Source organism: Procambarus clarkii, chromosome 76 (genome assembly GCF_040958095.1).
Source record: "Procambarus clarkii isolate CNS0578487 chromosome 76, FALCON_Pclarkii_2.0, whole genome shotgun sequence".
NCBI lineage: Eukaryota > Metazoa > Arthropoda > Malacostraca > Decapoda > Cambaridae > Procambarus > Procambarus clarkii.
In genome coordinates, this window is record NC_091225.1 from 22060340 (window position 1) to 22078995 (window position 18656).

Sequence of the window (18656 nt, forward strand, 5' to 3'; positions counted from 1 at the left end):
ATGAAAAGATTCCAGTCTACCTTATTAAACTGCGGAAAACGGAAACAGTGTGTGGAACGGTGCGGTGTGGAACGGAAAAGAAGGAAACAAGGATGGGAAAAAGGTGACTGCTATGGGGGTCATCAAGGACCGACTCTTCATGCCAGGTCTATATAAACAGAAGCAGAGAGAAAGATCGATGCAGAAAAGTACGAGTGCAAGATTCAACAAAAGGAGATGAGGGAACAAAAGGTTCTAGAAGACAGCCCCAGGTATTTGGAAAGACATTGCTGCAGAGGACTTGTCAACATTTACACATCTCCCAAAAGGAACACAGGCACCAGCAATGAGTCAAAAATGTGCTAAGAGATCAGAAAGAGAAAACAGAAAACGAAGAGGGAGATAAATGGAACAGATGGTATACCCTTTATTCAGAAAGAAAAAAGTGACGGTAGATTGAATGCTCAACTGAAAACGGGGAACAATTGGAACATTGTTCTGGAACAAAGTAGTAGTTAGGTGGTACTAGAAGTAGCTGGAGGGAAGGAGAGAGAGGAATAAACCACTGAATTGACCAGAATGAGTGCCAAGCATCAGTTCCTGGAGACAAACACAAATGGTGAAAACTGTGAGATCAAAGTAACAGTAATATGTAATTGTATAAATCTATACAATAAAATGTGTGGAACATTGCTATACAGGGGTACCTCGGTTTAAGAGTTTAATCCGTTCCTGGAGACAGCTCGTAACCCGAAAACTCGCAACCCGAAGCTAATTTCCCCATAAGAAATAATGGGAAACGAATTAATCCGTTCCTGACTATCCAAAAACCTCACTTCAAATTAAATTTTATACTTAATTCATCAAAATCTACACTACAAAATTATGTTCAAGTTATTACTTACCATTGCTGTTGGTATATGGAAGATGGTGAGGAGGGGGGAGGAGGAGAGGTATTACTGTTTGGAAGGGGAATCCCCTTCCATTATAACATCAGGCAGTGAGGACTTCACTGGTGTGCACTCTCTGGCACGTTTTGCCTGCATACCACTAGGACTTGCTTGCTTGTCTTACTAAGAATCTGTCTAAAGACACTTGTTTTTCCCTACATTTTAACTCTTGTCTGTAGTAAGACATCACATTGTTATTTAAAAAGTCAATGCAATGGCCTGCTACAGCTTTATCTAGGCGAGTTTTTTCAACAAAACTTTGCAGTTCTTTTCATACTTCACACATTTTCTTAATGAGGAAGGGACATCCTCTACTATTTTCTTAGGTTGAACCTTACCACTGGCTTTCTTGGGACCCATTGCGAGATATATAATAACAACTTTTATGTTCAAATGGCTAACTATCCAACAAAACACTGTAAATCCTGGTGAAGAATTGAGGCGGGATAGTCATGGGGCACGAGGCACTGGTAAACTGAGCGGCGATCACCATGCATCAACACCCTCATATCCTGAGGCAACCCTCGTATCCCGATACAAATTTTCCGAGCAAATCCTGCTCATAACCCGAAAAACTCGTAACCAGGGGCGCTCGTACTGAGGTACTACTGTACATGGAATCACTGGCAAAATACAGGTGAGTATACACCAATGACTAAAATATAAGAATCTTAATAGGACCATGGTAATAAAATCAGTCCAGTTACAGTGGAAATGGAGTAGAGTAAATTATTGTAAAAATATTGATTGACCCGTTAATGTCAACAGAGAAATAAATTAGTGGACTTTAATGGAAAACCTGAGAACACGTTACCTCAAATGATACACAAGTGCTGTAAGTATACAGATACAGAGATGACAATACAGCATATTGAAGTACCATACACACATGGAGTTAAAAAGTACATACAGTATATTAAAATTAATAATAGTGCAATTAAAGGTAGGTAGGTTAGAGAAGAATATAATCCACAGCCAAGATGTTATGACCAAGAAGCATGGCAAATGTTTACCTGAGAAATAATGAGCCAATGGACAGCAAAGAGGAAATGTTTGTTAAAGTTGCAGAGTTAATCGAGATGAAAGTTTTACATGCGAGTGTTTATAATGTTCAAAGTATGGTGCAAGGTGCCAGATTCAGTTGAGAATAAAGTAAAGCTGGCACTCACCATTTCTCTTGTAATTCTGTAAATATTTTTAAGTAAACTGTTTAATGTGTGTTCCAATGTTTACTAAACTGTTTGAAGAGCCAGCTTTTATAATATTTTACCTAAACCTCACAAAGAATGCTTATGAAATTAAAAAAAAAAATCCTTACTTTCCACTCCATCTTGACTGGTTGATCATGGGGAGTGCGGGGAGGTGCTCTGGGAGGCAGACCTCGAGCCGAGGTGGTAGGTGTGGAAGGTGCCGTGCTCTCCCGGTTCAGTGCCTGTCTGAACAACTGCTGTTGAAGCCAAATAGTTTGCTGAAGGTTTGCAGCATTGGTGTACATTGTTTGTGCTGGAAGAAACGTGACATAGTTACGGTTGCTCTCGCTATCAGGGTGTGCCACCTTTTGACTGGTTGAGTGGGCTTGGTGGGAGGCTGTGTTTATGACATGGTCTGATTCAGGGCCTCGTCCACTGGTCTTCTGGGGTAGAGAGGCATGAAGAGGTGGTAGACGCATACACCGTCTGCAGCTATCACAAGAGATAGCTGAATATGTGTCCGATTCTAGACTAACCTGAAGAAGAAAGTTAGACGCCATTATCAAGTATTTACATACAGTAAATGATAAAAATACAGTACTGTATTTCTGTTTGTTCGCATGAACTATACAAAAGACTGGCCCTGAAAATTCAAGTGCATGGAATTAGTAGTAAATTATAAGGCTTCAAGCAAATATGAAACTATGTTGATGATGAGTCACAATAATGTGGCTGAAGAATGTTCACCAAACCACACACTAGAAATTGAAGAGACGACGACGTTTCCGTCCATCCTGGACCATTATCAAGTCGTTTTCACAATCGACTTGGTAATGGTCCAGGACAGACGGAAACGTCGTCGTCTCTTCAATTTCTAGTGTGTGGTTTGGTCAATAAACTCTTAATATTTTTTGCTACTCAGTACTTGCACATTGATAAGTTAGAAGGCAGCTCAACATATTATATTTTTACTAACCTGTAGTGACTGGTCATGTGTTGGTGGACACAAGGTGAGTGTAGATTGCCTAAGGGAAGGATCTTGGCCCAAACTTAACTCTAGCGTTGGGGGTGGCCGGTGTGTGCTTCCTGTGGAGTCACCAGTATTGTAAGCAGAGGATGAATCGCGCTCTTCTTGAGGAGCATCAGTTCGCTTTACTGAATTAGTGACGGGGGTAGAGGATTTGGTGTTGGTAGGGGATCGTGGATGAGGGTTTTCACGCACCCATCTCTCGACTGACTGCTGTTTCTCAACTGTACGTCGTTCACGTCCACTTCCCCCACTGCTACTGCTAGTGCCACTACCTCTTGTACCACGACCACTACTTTGCTGTTGTTGCTGTGATGGCATTATTATTGGTTTTTGGTGTACCTGTTGTTTAGTATGAGATATGAGTGTTGCATGCTGGTGACGCCGACGAGTTCGTCCTGGCTCATAGGGCACACAGTATATGGGCTCGTCTGATTCACTCACATCAGGAATTGACTCATAGATGTGATCAGATTCTGAACCAGTTGGTAAAGGTGTTTTTGCCGGTGGTCTACTTGATATGATTTTTGTATCTTTTTTCTGCTGTTGTCCTTGAGAAACCTTGTACTGAGGCTCGAGTTCTCTTTGGGTTGACTTGTGAGTAGCTTCAAGTTGCTCACATTCCTGGGTAAGGTCGGCCATCTTTTCATCGAGGGCAAGCATTTCCCTGTCTATGGTGTCGCCTCTCATCTGTGACTCTCGAGATGAAGTGGATGATGCTGACGATACTTTTTTGCTTGGCTTCCTCTCACATGATGATGATGATGAGGACGACTGCAATGTGTTTACGTGTCCCACATCTTCAAGTGGGACTTTCTTTTCTAAGCTAGTGCTGCTCTTTGTTGATAATGCTGGTGACCTGAAAAAGTACAGAACTTATGAGCAGTCTTGCTAAACTACTTTACACATAGAAGTTGTGAAAATGTTTGATTCAAATATAAATTTTGCATATAACATGAAATCCTATTGAATTTTATCTTTAACAATTACCAGTTAAATTCAATCATTATATAATCAATACTGTATGCTTCTATGCATTAATACAAGTAAATTTCTGCATCACAAATGTATGTATAAACACACACACACACACACACACACACACACATGCTCAAGGAGCTCGGTAAGAACAAAGCAGCTGGCCCAGATGGCGTTTCACCATGGGTTCTGAGAGAATGTGCATCTGAGCTCAGCATTCCACTTCACCTGATCTTTCAGGCATCCCTGTGTACAGGAATCGTAGCAGACGGGTGGAAACAGGCTAACATAGTTCCAATCTACAAAAGTGGCAGCAGGGAAGACCCCCTCAATTATAGACCTGTATCATTGACAAGTGTAATAGTGAAAGTATTGGAAAAACTAATCAAAACTAAATGGGTAGAACACCTAGAGAGAAATGATATAATATCAGACAGACAGTATGGTTTTCGATCTGGAAGATCCTGTGTATCGAATTTACTCAGTTTCTATGATCGAGCCACAGAGATATTACAGGAAAGAGATGGTTGGGTTGACTGCATCTATCTGGACCTAAAAAAGGCTTTCGACAGAGTTCCACATAAGAGGTTGTTCTGGAAACTGGAAAATATTGGAGGGGTGACAGGTAAGCTTCTATCATGGATGAAAAATTTTCTGACTGATAGAAAAATGAGGGCAGTAATCAGAGGCAATGTATCAGAATGGAGAAATGTCACAAGTGGAGTACCACAGGGTTCAGTTCTTGCACCAGTGATGTTTATTGTGTACATAAATGATCTACCAGTTGGTATACAGAATTATATGAACATGTTTGCTGATGATGCTAAGATAATAGGAAGGATAAGAAATTTAGATGACTGTCATGCCCTTCAAAAAGACCTGGAAAAAATAAGTATATGGAGCACCACTTGGCAAATGGAATTTAATGTTAATAAATGTCATGTTATGGAATGTGGAATAGGAGAACATAGACCCCACACAACCTATATATTATGTGAGAAATCTTTAAAGAATTCTGATAAAGAAAGAGATCTAGGAGTGGTTCTAGATAGAAAACTATCACCTGAGGACCACATAAAGAATATTGTGCAAGGAGCCTATGCTATGCTTTCTAACTTCAGAATTGCATTTAAATACATGGATGGCGATATACTAAAGAAATTGTTCATGACTTTTGTTAGGCCAAAGCTAGAATATGCAGCTGTTGTGTGGTGCCCATATCTTAAGAAGCACATCAACAAACTGGAAAAGGTGCAAAGACATGCTACTAAGTGGCTCCCAGAACTGAAGGGCAAGAGCTACGAGGAGAGGTTAGAAGCATTAAATATGCCAAAACTAGAAGACAGAAGAAAAAGAGGTGATATGATCACTACATACAAAATAGTAACAGGAATTGATAAAATCGACAGGGAAGACTTCCTGAGACCTGGAATTTCAAGAACAAGAGGTCATAGATTTAAACTAGCTAAACACAGATGCCGAAGAAATATAAGAAAATTCACCTTCGCAAATAGAGTGGTAGACGGTTGGAACAAGTTAAGTGAGAAGGTGGTGGAGGCCAAGACCGTCAGTAGTTTCAAAGCGTTATATGACAAAGAGTGCTGGGAAGACGGGACACCACGAGCGTAGCTCTCATCCTGTAACTACACTTAGGTAATTACACTTAGGTAATTACACACACACACTATTGGAAAAACTAATCAAAACTAAATGGGTAGAACACCTAGAGAGAAATGATATAATATCAGACAGACAGTATGGTTTTCGATCTGGAAGATCCTGTGTATCGAATTTACTCAGTTTCTATGATCGAGCCACAGAGATATTACAGGAAAGAGATGGTTGGGTTGACTGCATCTATCTGGACCTAAAAAAGGCTTTCGACAGAGTTCCACATAAGAGGTTGTTCTGGAAACTGGAAAATATTGGAGGGGTGACAGGTAAGCTTCTATCATGGATGAAAAATTTTCTGACTGATAGAAAAATGAGGGCAGTAATCAGAGGCAATGTATCGGAATGGAGAAATGTCACAAGTGGAGTACCACAGGGTTCAGTTCTTGCACCAGTGATGTTTATTGTGTACATAAATGATCTACCAGTTGGTATACAGAATTATATGAACATGTTTGCTGATGATGCTAAGATAATAGGAAGGATAAGGAATTTAGATGACTGTCATGCCCTTCAAGAAGACCTGGACAAAATAAGTATATGGAGCACCACTTGGCAAATGGAATTTAATGTTAATAAATGTCATGTTATGGAATGTGGAATAGGAGAACATAGACCCCACACAACCTATATATTATGTGAGAAATCTTTAAAGAATTCTGATAAAGAAAGAGATCTAGGAGTGGTTCTAGATAGAAAACTATCACCTGAGGACCACATAAAGAATATTGTGCAAGGAGCCTATGCTATGCTTTCTAACTTCAGAATTGCATTTAAATACATGGATGGCGATATTACTAAAGAAATTGTTCATGACTTTGTTAGGCCAAAGCTAGAATATGCAGCTGTTGTGTGGTGCCCATATCTTAAGAAGCACATCAACAAACTGGAAAAGGTGCAAAGACATGCTACTAAGTGGCTCCCAGAACTGAAGGGCAAGAGCTACGAGGAGAGGTTAGAAGCATTAAATATGCCAAAACTAGAAGACAGAAGAAAAAGAGGTGATATGATCACTACAGTACAAAATAGTAACAGGAATTGATAAAATCGACAGGGAAGACTTCCTGAGACCTGGAACTTTCAAGAACAAGAGGTCATAGATTTAAACTAGCTAAACACAGATGCCGAAGAAATATAAGAAAATTCACCTTCGCAAATAGAGTGGTAGATGGTTGGAACAAGTTAAGTGAGAAGGTGGTGGAGGCCAAGACCGTCAGTAGTTTCAAAGCGTTATATGACAAAGAGTGCTGGGAAGACGGGACACCACGAGCGTAGCTCTCATCCTGTAACTACACTTAGGTACACTTAGGTAATTACACACACACACACACACACACACACACACACACACACACGGAAGTAATCAGAGACAATGTATCTGACTGGAGGAGTGTTACTAGCGGAGTACCACAGGATTCAGTTCTTGCACCAGTAATATTCATCGTCAACATAAATAATCTACCAGAAGGAATATAGAATTATTTCAACATGTTTGTGGATGATGCTAAGATACTGGGGAAGATAGGAAGTGCAGACGATTGTAATGTCCTTCAAATCGATCTAGATAAAATAAGTGCTTGGAGTATCAAGTGGCAAATGGAACTTAATGTGAATAAATGCCATGTTATGGAATGTGGATTTGGAGAAAATAGACCACACACACAACTTACAAATTACTGTACAGTATATGGAAAGGAATTACAAAACTTGAATAAAGAACGAGACTTTGGGGTGGTTTTGGATAGTAAGCTGTCACCAGAAGAACACACAAAACATCGCTAGAGGAGCATATGCATTGCTTTCCAACTTCAGATTTGCTTTTAATTACAGTATATGGATGGGTGAAATACTAAAGAAACTGTTCATGACATTTTTTAGACTAAAATTTAAATATGCAGCACTTGTATTGTGCCCAAATCTCAAGAAGCACGTAAGGAAACCGGAAAAGGTGCAACAGCATGCTACAAAATGGCTTCCGGAACTGATAAACATGCGTTACGAAGAGAGACTAGAGTTGTTAAACATGCCAAAACTGGAAGATAGAAGAAAAAGAGGTGATATGATCACTACTTACAAAATACTAACAGGTAATCCACCAAATTGACAAAGCGGTATTCCTGAAACCAGCAACTTCAAGAACAAGAGGACACAGATTCAAGCTACAGAAACAAAGGTGCCAAAAAATATTTGAAAGTTTTCTTTTAGAAACAGTGGTGGACGGTTCGAACAAGATAAGTGAGAAGGAGATGGAGGCCAAAACCTTCAGTAGTTTCAAAGCGTTATACCACAAAGAATACCGGAAGACGGGACACCATAAGTGGAGCTCTTATCCTGTAACTACTCTTAGGTAATTACAGTTACATACAGTGTATACACACACACACACACACTTTCTTACAACAGTACAGATCAGTATCAAAGTACAGAACATTAATCACTTACAACAACCTGCTGGTATGGAACTCTGAGTTAGCAGTCTAGAAGTTCGACCTCTTCATCTTCTTCTACCACGTCCTCAAGCACCTCCCCCTCGACTAGATCATCCTCATCCTAAGAAATATTAATCACTGATCATCAAGAAACTTAAACCTAACCAAAAGAATTAAGGCATCTGATACAAGTCGATCCCAAATTACGTGTTAAAATAAAATTGAAATGTTATATACAGTATCTTGCATAAGTTGAGCTTTGAGTGGAATGAAAGGGCTCCTTTCTGAGCTGGCCACTAGGTTACTCCTTTTTGAAAATGCAAAGGTTTGTACAGAAACAGAACTTGTCATTCGCCAGGCAACTGTTAGCATTTCCTCCAACCATGGGGAAGAACCTTGTAAATGTATTCTATCATGATAGTGGGAAAAAGGGAAATATTGAAGATCCTCACCCACAACCCTGAACCGAAAGGGAAATGGAGGAAGAAAGTCATCCGAGAACCTGGTTAACAATATAGAAAGCCCATGAACTGCAAAACCACTAACTGCCAAAAACAAACCATAAGTCCTGCCACAGCACCATCAAAGAGATGAACTGTGAAGGCTTGGAGCACAAAAAACAAAAATAAAAAAAACGGAGCAGAGGCCCTCTGGGACACCAAAAAGTAATTTAAACCAGCAGAAGTACCAGCCAAAGAAAGGGCAGAGACCTGGGAAGCAGGCCTTTCCCGGCAGATCCTGACCAATAACTGGCAGGAGTAATACTCACCCGACAGGTAGCAGTGGGAGACTGTAAAATGACCATTGATTTGTAGCAAAAGTGACAGACAACCCTCTAACGAATAAGCAAGTGTGGGCTCTGTCGCTCGAACTACGAGCCACACCAAAGATCTGTGAGGCTTGCCAGAACCAGAAGTTAAGGAATAAGTAGGACATCCTGGCACTGGGAAAGCTCACCAGAAGAACTTACACAGAATGCAGTCTACAGGATAAACATGGCTATGAAGGTCATCAGCAGCATGCTATTTAGACAAGCAAATGAACCCCACCACAACCCCACAACAATAAAACCCTAAATGCCCCCCAGCCAGAGGGTCTTGCAGAGAAGTCAAAGACTTAGAGTGAGGCACCCTATGCAATAGGATGTCCTCTGTGGGGCAGAAACTTCCAAATCCACCAGTGCAGTTGTTGTCTGGGTAGGGGCAACTCCAAACTAGTGCTTAGGAAAGGGCTGCCCTAAAAACATGCAGCTTAGTGCAAATAAAAGATAAAGTCCACACAATAAGTGAGGCTTGAAACACCAGCTCATGGAACAAATAGCAAATTTAGTTACAATACACTATAGACTGCCACAGGACAGCGTCCAAAGGATGGCTCACACTTGGCAAGAACCGAGACTAAAGTTGCTAAATTTGGCAAATCTGGAAGTTGTCTTTTGCAGGCATCAACATTTGGCCATTTCAGTGCTTTGCATTCTTTGAACCCTGCAGTTGTTTGTATTGTTTTGCTTACTTTCTCAATGTTTTCTTGATGGTAATTGTAACAGTCCCTTTTCTCTGTGCCTCTGTGTGGGGAGGGTGGAGCCAGGTCCTGGCTTTGGTCCCTGTTAGGCCATAGAAGACCCCTAAGATTCGTGTGATTCAGTAAGGGGACAACAATACCATGTAAATCATACAGGAAAACATTGATCCACTGTGCAGCATCCCGTTTTTTAGGCCAAACCAATTAACGTTTATGTAATTTACAAAGGTCTTGGTTGCTGTTTATTAAGGGACAAGGATGGCATTAATGTTGCATGTGCCTTGGTGACCCTGTGATGCAAAAAATCGAAAGCCTAGCAGGTAATCGTCGCAAGATTACTGTGCCTTATGGCAGATCAACAAACTGTACTGCAGATGCTTGGCAACCCATGGAGTGCCCCAAGGGTGGCGAGCGATGGGCTCGCAACCCATGGAGGTGAGCGATGGGCTTGCAACCCATGGAGTGCCCGCAGGGTGGCGAGCGATGGGCTAGCACCCCACCCAGAGAACCCACTGAAGACTATAGACACCAGTGACTTAAAACAATAAAGCGTCAGTCATCCTGTAACTCTGGTAAGTTGAACAAAAACTGCGGCCTAACAGTAGTCAGGCAAACATTCAACACAAATTTTCCTGTAAACTCCAGTGGAGCATGAGCCAGACATCCACTACACTACAGGGGTGTAGAGTCTGCCAAGACACGACAACTCCCAGCGGCACCTCTTGGCCAAATTGGTGCCATACACTGGCACCAGCCCGTGTATGGCACAAGATCCACCCCGAAAATGGACAAATCTATCACTACTCCGTGACCCCAGGCAATACCTGCACCTGGTGTTGTATCAATCTGGGTCATTGAAGAGGTCACTGGTCTGGGTCATTGACACAAGCCTGATAGCAGCATCGAGATCCAATGGTCCAAAAATGTGCCATATTGTCAGGCAGTCCTCAGGTGGAGCAGGTATCAAGGTGTCTGCTCACCCTCAAGACTGAACCAGGAGTCCGCAGAGGTCTCGGCATATGTAACAATGTGTAAAGGGTGGGTGTTAAGGGTGTAATAATGTGTAAAGGGTGTAAAGAACTATTGAGTTTAATAGATTGTCATACTGGGCTGGATTGAGTAACCTCCAGTTTCTTCCTTTCCCCACTATGGGCAATGTCTTGTGTCTATGGATAAAACATTGCATTTTCATTGGGAAGCAGCCAAGAAGTCTGATTCAGAAAATATTATATTGCAAAATTTAGCTTTTAGCAAGACTTTGTGGTACACCAGTGAATACTAGTATTCACTTTAACTGACAAAGAGCATTTATAATTATAAAATTAACTGTAATTCTTCATTAAAAATAATCTTTGCGAAAGGGCACAGCTTTTTGCTCATGAAAGTTAAACCATGGAAAAAATATTTTTTTATGAGAAGTTAAAACACTGGTAAATAATACAATACTGGATTAGAAGAACACTTTCCAGTAATAAAACTTACATAGTACTGAGTTCTGGACACAAGCAGAATCACTCTGGTTCCACACCCAGCGAAGAGTTCTTCTGTTTGTGCCCGTGTGGTGAGCTCTACACCATTGATCTGAAAATGGAGCACATTATAAAGTACAGATCTTAGAGCTATGATGTATGTTCCCTATGATACTATTCAGTGGCATGTGTTCCCCAGGATACTATTCAGTGGCATGTGTTCCCTATGATACTATTCAGTGGCATGTGTTCCCCAGGATACTATTCAGTGGCATGTGTTCCCCAGGATACTCTTCAGTGGCATGTGTTAATAGTCTTAAGAAGCATTTGTGAAGTTAGGAGAATAGATAAGAGTAAAGAATGACAAAATGTCATGGAGAGATGTTAAATGTCAGTAGTCATATATATATATATATATATATATATATATATATATATATATATATATATATATATATATATATATATATAATATATATATATATATATTCATGTAAAACACTTGATTCAGTTTTCTTTGTGCAAATTCTAAGGCAAAAGTTTGTATTATCTATTATAGCTTATTTGGCACAGTGCACCTTATATCGTGTAGTTTACACGGTACAGTATACAATACTATATATCTCATTTACTTCGTACAGTATACAATATATCTCATGGTATAACAAGGACAGGAAGCCGTCGGTTTGTCAAAGATCCCAATATTTGCCCTGATGATTTGATCGAACTAGACGTTTGAAGTGTAAAAGTACGAGTTCGATAAACTGTATAACTAGCCAATCCAGCACCAAATTTTTTTTTAAATATATATTAACAACTCCAAAGATTTATTTACGGGTCATCACACAATGATCAAAATCTCTGTTAGCTCACTTGCAAAATCTGGTCTCCAATTCTGAGGCGGCCATCTTTACTGGCCACGGTCCCGTGCTCGATCTGGGATATTAGGACTTCGGTGACGACGCCCTTGTAGTCGTCGCCGCTCAGGCCCTCGTCTTCGGCCACGCCCACACCCTCGTCTTGGTCGGCCATGTGTGTGGGCGGGGGCGCAGGGGCGTTACTGTAGTAGAGTGTCAGGCCCAACTTCTCCTCTGGCAACGACCGCTCCAAGATAATCTCCTGAAACGGAATTTTGATGGTCTAGTTTTTAAGGTTATTTCATTTATTATGCATGCAATACCCCGTCCTGCGAGTGGTGGTGGACCCCATACTCAGGCCCTGTGAGCGGTGGTGGACCCCATACCCACCCTGTGAGCCGTAGTGTACCCCATACCCACCCTGAGAGCGGTAGTGGACCCCATACTCAACCCTGTGTGCGGTAGTGGACCCCATACCCACCCTGTGAGCGGTAGTGGACCCCATACCCACCCTGTGAGCGGTAGTGGAAACCATACCCACCCTGTGGGCCGTAGTGAGCCCCATACCCACCCTGTGGGCCGTAGTGAACCCCATACCCACCCTGTGAGCAGTAGTGGACCCCCATACCCACCCTGTGAGCAGTAGTGGACCCCCATACCCACCTTGTGAGCAGTAGTGGACCCCCATACCCACCCTGTGGGCCGTAGTGAACCCCATACCCACCCTGTGAGCAGTAGTGGACCCCCATACCCACCCTGTGAGCAGTAGTGGACCCCCATACCCACCTTGTGAGCAGTAGTGGACCCCCATACCCACCCTGTGGGCCGTAGTGAACCCCATACCCACCCTGTGAGCAGTAGTGGACCCCCATACCCACCCTGTGAGCAGTAGTGGACCCCTATACCCATCCTGTGAGCATTTAGTGGAACCCGTAGCTTATCTTAAGCCTATACCCTACTAGTTGAAACACATCACAAAATTTACCCACAGAGAATGGATAAAAGAATTGGATTTGTTTTGTTAGGCTTTAATCCCGAGAAACAGGACAGAATGGTTCGCCACCCCGCCCCATTGTTAAGTCCATTTGAGTCAAAAAATGCAACTAATTCTCTATAGCAAGAGGCTTTCCTGTGCTCATTACTTTATCACTAATTTTGCGGTATTATCTGGTTCACGTAAGATGGGGATAGGGGATTATCAGCAATAAAATAATATCGTACTGTAATTTACTTTATACAAAGAATATTATAAGAACATGATACAGCTATACATTAAACAATATATACCTCAAAGAACTTCTACAATTTTATACTGTACATCAATTTACGTAAGTATCCCATAACTTGAACAGCGTGCAATCAGTTTTTTGTTGCTCTTGTGGGTAATGGTGTGAAGCAGAGGGCAGTCCCGCCTAGTCTGAGTACCTGGACCCATCAACTGAGTGGGCTACGTGCCAGACCCGCCTAGTCTGAGTACTTGGGACCCATCAACTGAGTGGGCTACGTGCTAACCTATCACTGATTACCTATCAGTCACTCAAGGAAGCGAGGCCTATCTATTTATGCCCCACCTTTGGGGCATAAAAAATATTTATGCCACCACCTTTTCTGGGGAGACGGGACACCACGAGCGTAGCTCTCATCCTGTAACTACACTTAGGTAATTACACCTTTTGACCGTGTCCTTTCAGTTGCGTTAAACTGTATCTATTCTTACGTTGGAATTCTTTGTCGGATCTGCCCTTGCAGCACCTGGATTGTACCTGGATGGCGTTCTGTGAGTTCTTCTGCTCCCTCAAGCCTGGCCCGGGGCTTGGCTTCACTTGTGTACGGGTGGCGACAGTTGTGGATGGAGGTGGCTTCCGCGACTTTCTTTTTGTTCCACTTGTTGAGCTGTCCTGGGGCTAGATTCACGAAAGCACTTACGAACCTGTATATCTTTTCTCAATCTTTGGAGACTTTGTTTCCAATTATTAAACAGTTAATGAGCTCCGAAGCACCAGGAGGCTGTTTATAACAATATCAACAGTTGAATGGGAAGTTTTCGTGCTTGTAAACTGTTTAATAAATGTAACCAAAGCCGTCAAAGATTGAGGAAAGCTGTACACGTTCGTAAGCAGTTGCGTAAGTGCTTTCGTGAATCTGGCCCCTGTAGCCTAGCTACCGTATGGGCTCTGGTGGTGGTGGCGCCTTCACTCACGCCATGAGAAGTGCACAATACGTCTCAAGTTCAAGTACGTTTATTGAGACAAGAAAATACATCTCAAAAGGATAAAGTAGCTTAGGCCATTTCTATACCCCCACAATACGTCTCTTCCCCTCGCTAGCAGTTATGGTAAACCAAATTCTATTATTTTTTAAGTAACGCAATACGTTATGTCGCAGTTTACTGGGAATTGTTCTTTTATGATGATTAATAATCTCGTGACTGAACTAATGACCGCCCCTTGTAAATGCTGTTCAATCACAGAATTGTTTTATCTTTACTCCTGTCAGCAGGCGTAGAGCTTTCCCTTCTCGTAGCTCATTTTAACCATTATCCAACTAAGTTTTCCTAGAACACGACCCGCTCTTCGGCTTACAACCAGGTCGCCAACTATTGTTAAGTAAACATGGGTTAATTTGATCTTTTTTGTCTAACACTGACCTGGGTTAGACACGTTAGTGTAATGTATATAACGGTCATTCATTTATACAATGCTGACTATACATATAATATATATACATATAATTTTTGTGTGTTCCATAGACAGAACTCGGTTAAACAGGCAGTGTAATGAGATAGTGAGCCGCCGAAGGTGTTGTGTTTTCTCATATTACAGTGTTCAATAACAGTGTTACCAAGTGCAACCGATGGGAAGTGTTACTCAGGATAAGTACAGTTACATTATTAGTTGGTGTTCCATTATAGTGGTTAGTTTGCCATTATAGTGGTGTTACAATCTACCTTGCATATCTACCTTGTGTATCTACCTTGCATACATACCTTGCATATCTACCTTGCGTACATACCTTGTGTATCTACCTTGTGTATCTACCTTGCGTACATACCTTGCGTATCTACCTTGCGTACATACCTTGCGTATCTACCATGTGTATCTACCTTGCGTATCTACCTATATGGTTAAAAAGGTCCGTAATTAACCTAATGTCTCTTTAAGAGCCTGATTAGGGTTAGACATGATAAGGTTGAGTTAAAATGAGCTGAATGTCTGGGGTAAACTTGAAACGCAATCAGCTCAACAACCGAAAGGTCTCGGGTTCGATTCCCGCGCGGGACGCAGACGTCTGGACACCTTACTTTCTCCTGTAGCCTCTGCTCACCTAGCAGTAAATAGGTACTTGTTGTGGGTTGCACCTTGAGAAAGGGCAGTCGCCAGCCTAGCACCCTGGAAACACAAACTGTAACTATCTCTATTTTCAGCTTGTTACAACTTGTAATAAAGTTGTTACATCTTGGCTTAACGTGTTTATGACGTATTAGAACGTTGTTACAACTTGCTATATTGGTTGTTATAACTGGTTAGGAGGTATTAAAACTTGCTCGAACGTTGTACCAACGTCGTAGTTTCGATGTGTGTTTGGCGGGCAGAACCTCGACAATGAGACGCCAAATAAGGGCGTCGTGACGTCACTCCGACGCCATATTAGATTGATAAGAGCATTTTGACCTCTCCAAAATGCTTTGTGGACATATATTTGTTTTAAAACAAATTGTAGTTTAAATAACTACAAGTTTATTCACATTTTGAAGCGTTTCGTTGTTGACAACTGTCTATATATGGGCAGGACAGAACGTGGACCAGCCTGTGCGACACAGTGGTTGCCAGGATCAGGTTGGGTTACCGTTACCTGTGGCAGGTGGCTACAGGTGACGGATCTCCCAATCCTGAGCACTCCAGGTGCAAACTCTATGGACAGGAACTGGGGGGCATGATAAGGGTCTCGTAGTAAATTTGCATTTCTTCCCGACACGTTGAACGGTAGAGCGACGGTCTCGCTTCGTGCAGGTCGGCGTTCAATCCCCGACCGACCAAGTGGTTGGGCACCATTCCTTTCCCCCCGTCCCATCCCCAATCCTTATCCTGATCCCTTCCAAGTGCTATATAGTCGTAATGACTTGGCGCTCCCTCCTCATAGTTTCCTTCCCTTCTTTTTTTGTATTTCTCTTATAATTAAAAATTAAGAATTGATGATTGTAGCTAAGTCAAGCAGCAGCAACGTTGAATTACAAAACAAACTTTGTTGCTATTGCTTACGTATATATATATATATATATATATATATATATATATATATATATATATATATATATATATATATATATATATATATATATATATATATATATATATATATATATATATATATATATATATATATATACTGTACAACCGTACCTTGCTGATCTCTTGAGAGTTCTCAAGAATAAAATGTATATATGCTGGTTAGCGTTGTAAATGTCTGGCCACGTCTGTGGCAGAAAAAAAAATCCTTAGGAAGGATCAATATGAGTCAAATTTCCATTCAAATTTACTAATGTCAGACCTTTGTGTTTTTTTTTTTAGAGACCATATAAATTATCAGAATAAAGGAAAGAGAATGAAGTAAAATGAAAATAATAATAATAATTATACATTGTGTGGGGGTTAATAGGCAGCAAGTGTTAGGCTTATATCAAGGTCCCCAGAAATGTATATGTTTTTTTTTTTTTTTTTTTTTTTTTTTGATATATACAATATATATATATTTTATATATCTATATTTTTATATTTTATATATATATATATCTCATATATATATATTTTATATATATATGAGATATATATATTTTTTTGAGATATATACATAATGTTACATTCTTGTACAGCCACTAGTACGCGTAGCGTTTCGGGCAAGTCCTTAATCCTATGGTCCCTGGAATACGATCCCCTGCCGCGAAGAATCGTTTTTTCATCCAAGTACACATTTTACTGTTGCGTTAAACAGAGGCTACAGTTAAGGAATTGCGCCCATTAAATCCTCCCCGGCCAGGATACGAACCCATGATATAGCGCTCGCGGAACGCCAGGCGAGTGTCTTACCACTACACCACGGAGACTGCGGAGACTCTCAGAATGTTTGGTAATACGTTTATTGCTTGTGATGTGTGTCTATGTATGTATGAACACGATGTACTGAACGGGGTGAGGATAGCTTGAGCTACCTCATCCCACACACAGAGATCACACTAACGTGATGCATCAAATGAACAAATCAGTGTCTTGAACAAATCAAATCAGATTAAGGCAGTGTCTGGGATGCTCCTGGACGCAGGTTCGAATCCTCGTCACGGCCCTTGTGGATTTGTTCTACCTCATCCCTTTGTGTGTATTTTACCTCAATAAACTGATTTCAATTTCAATGTCCCCTCCGCCCTTCCCCTATCAAGGTCGACATACCTACCCTCCCCAGGATACAACCCCACAACAAACTATAACTCCTGGGTACCTATATTTACAACTAGGTAACAGGTGCATTAGGCTTTGTTAGGGGAAACACGCTTCCAACTATTCCTGTCACGATTCGAACCGGGAATTCTCAATTATGAGTCGAGAAGGAACCCAACGGTCCTACAGGGACCCTGAATATATATATGAACAGTTGCCGTGGAAACCAAACACTGAAAATATGTCACTGTATAGTGAGAAAGGATATATGAAAACTTCCTCACAGTGAGGCAGTGTGGAAGGATATATGAAACTGTTGTGCGGGAAGGGGTTTCGGGAAGTGAAGGGGGGGGGGGGAGCGGGACAGGAAGAGAAAGTATAAGAGGGAGAAAGCAGGAGGGAGGAGGAGGGTGAGGAGGAGGCAACACAAAGGTCGCCAAGCCCGCCAAAAAAAGCCCGCCAAAAAATAACCGCCAAACACAAAGGTCGCCAAGCCCGCCAAAAAAAAAAAGAGTAAAAAAATCGCGCCGTGGAACACCATGTGGATCTGTAGAGTCCATCAACAATATAATTTTTGTGTTTAATTGGGCCTAAGGCCTATCAACGTCCTAAAGGAGCTATTAAAACCCGCCACAATAGATTACTGACCAACCAGCGAGTGGACTTTAGTTCTGAACGTAGTCCAAGAGTACTCGCCTAGTCGTACTCACCTAGTTGTGTTTGCAGGGGGTTGAGCTTTGGCTCTTTGGTCCCGCCTCTCAACCGTCAATCAACTGCTGATTGACGTGCACTGTGTGTGTGTGTGTGTGTGTGTGTGTGTGTGTGTGTGTGTGTGTGTGTGTGTGTGTGTGTGTGTGTGTGTGTGTGTATACGCCAAGAAGATGTATATACGCTAAGAACCTGGGTACACCTATGTTTAAATATCCTCCATTTTGGATGTTATTGTACGTGTTATGAGGCTGCTACTAAGTAGGTACACAGATCTATAGAATAGGCCTTTGGCTTTGCCTATTTACCCCTCTCAACCTACAGTTTTCCTGCGACCCTACAGAAATGTATTATTTTACATTGTAGACCTTCAAGTGATCAAACCACTCATGGATTCAGTGGATGGATTGGGGCAGATTGGCAGCTATAACAGTAAATCTATATATGT

General features: G+C 41.5%; 1 protein-coding gene across 1 annotated transcript in view; it reads right to left on the minus strand.

The window, feature by feature from the left end:
- Slip1 (SLo interacting protein 1) overlaps positions 1–18656 on the minus strand; it is a 91568-nt gene that overhangs the window by 9632 nt on the left and 63280 nt on the right. The window contains 6 exon segments of the mRNA XM_069313739.1: positions 2248–2655; positions 3096–4005; positions 8244–8269; positions 8271–8345; positions 11228–11326; positions 12088–12333. Of these exon segments, the coding sequence (XP_069169840.1) occupies positions 2248–2655; positions 3096–4005; positions 8244–8269; positions 8271–8345; positions 11228–11326; positions 12088–12333 (1764 nt within the window).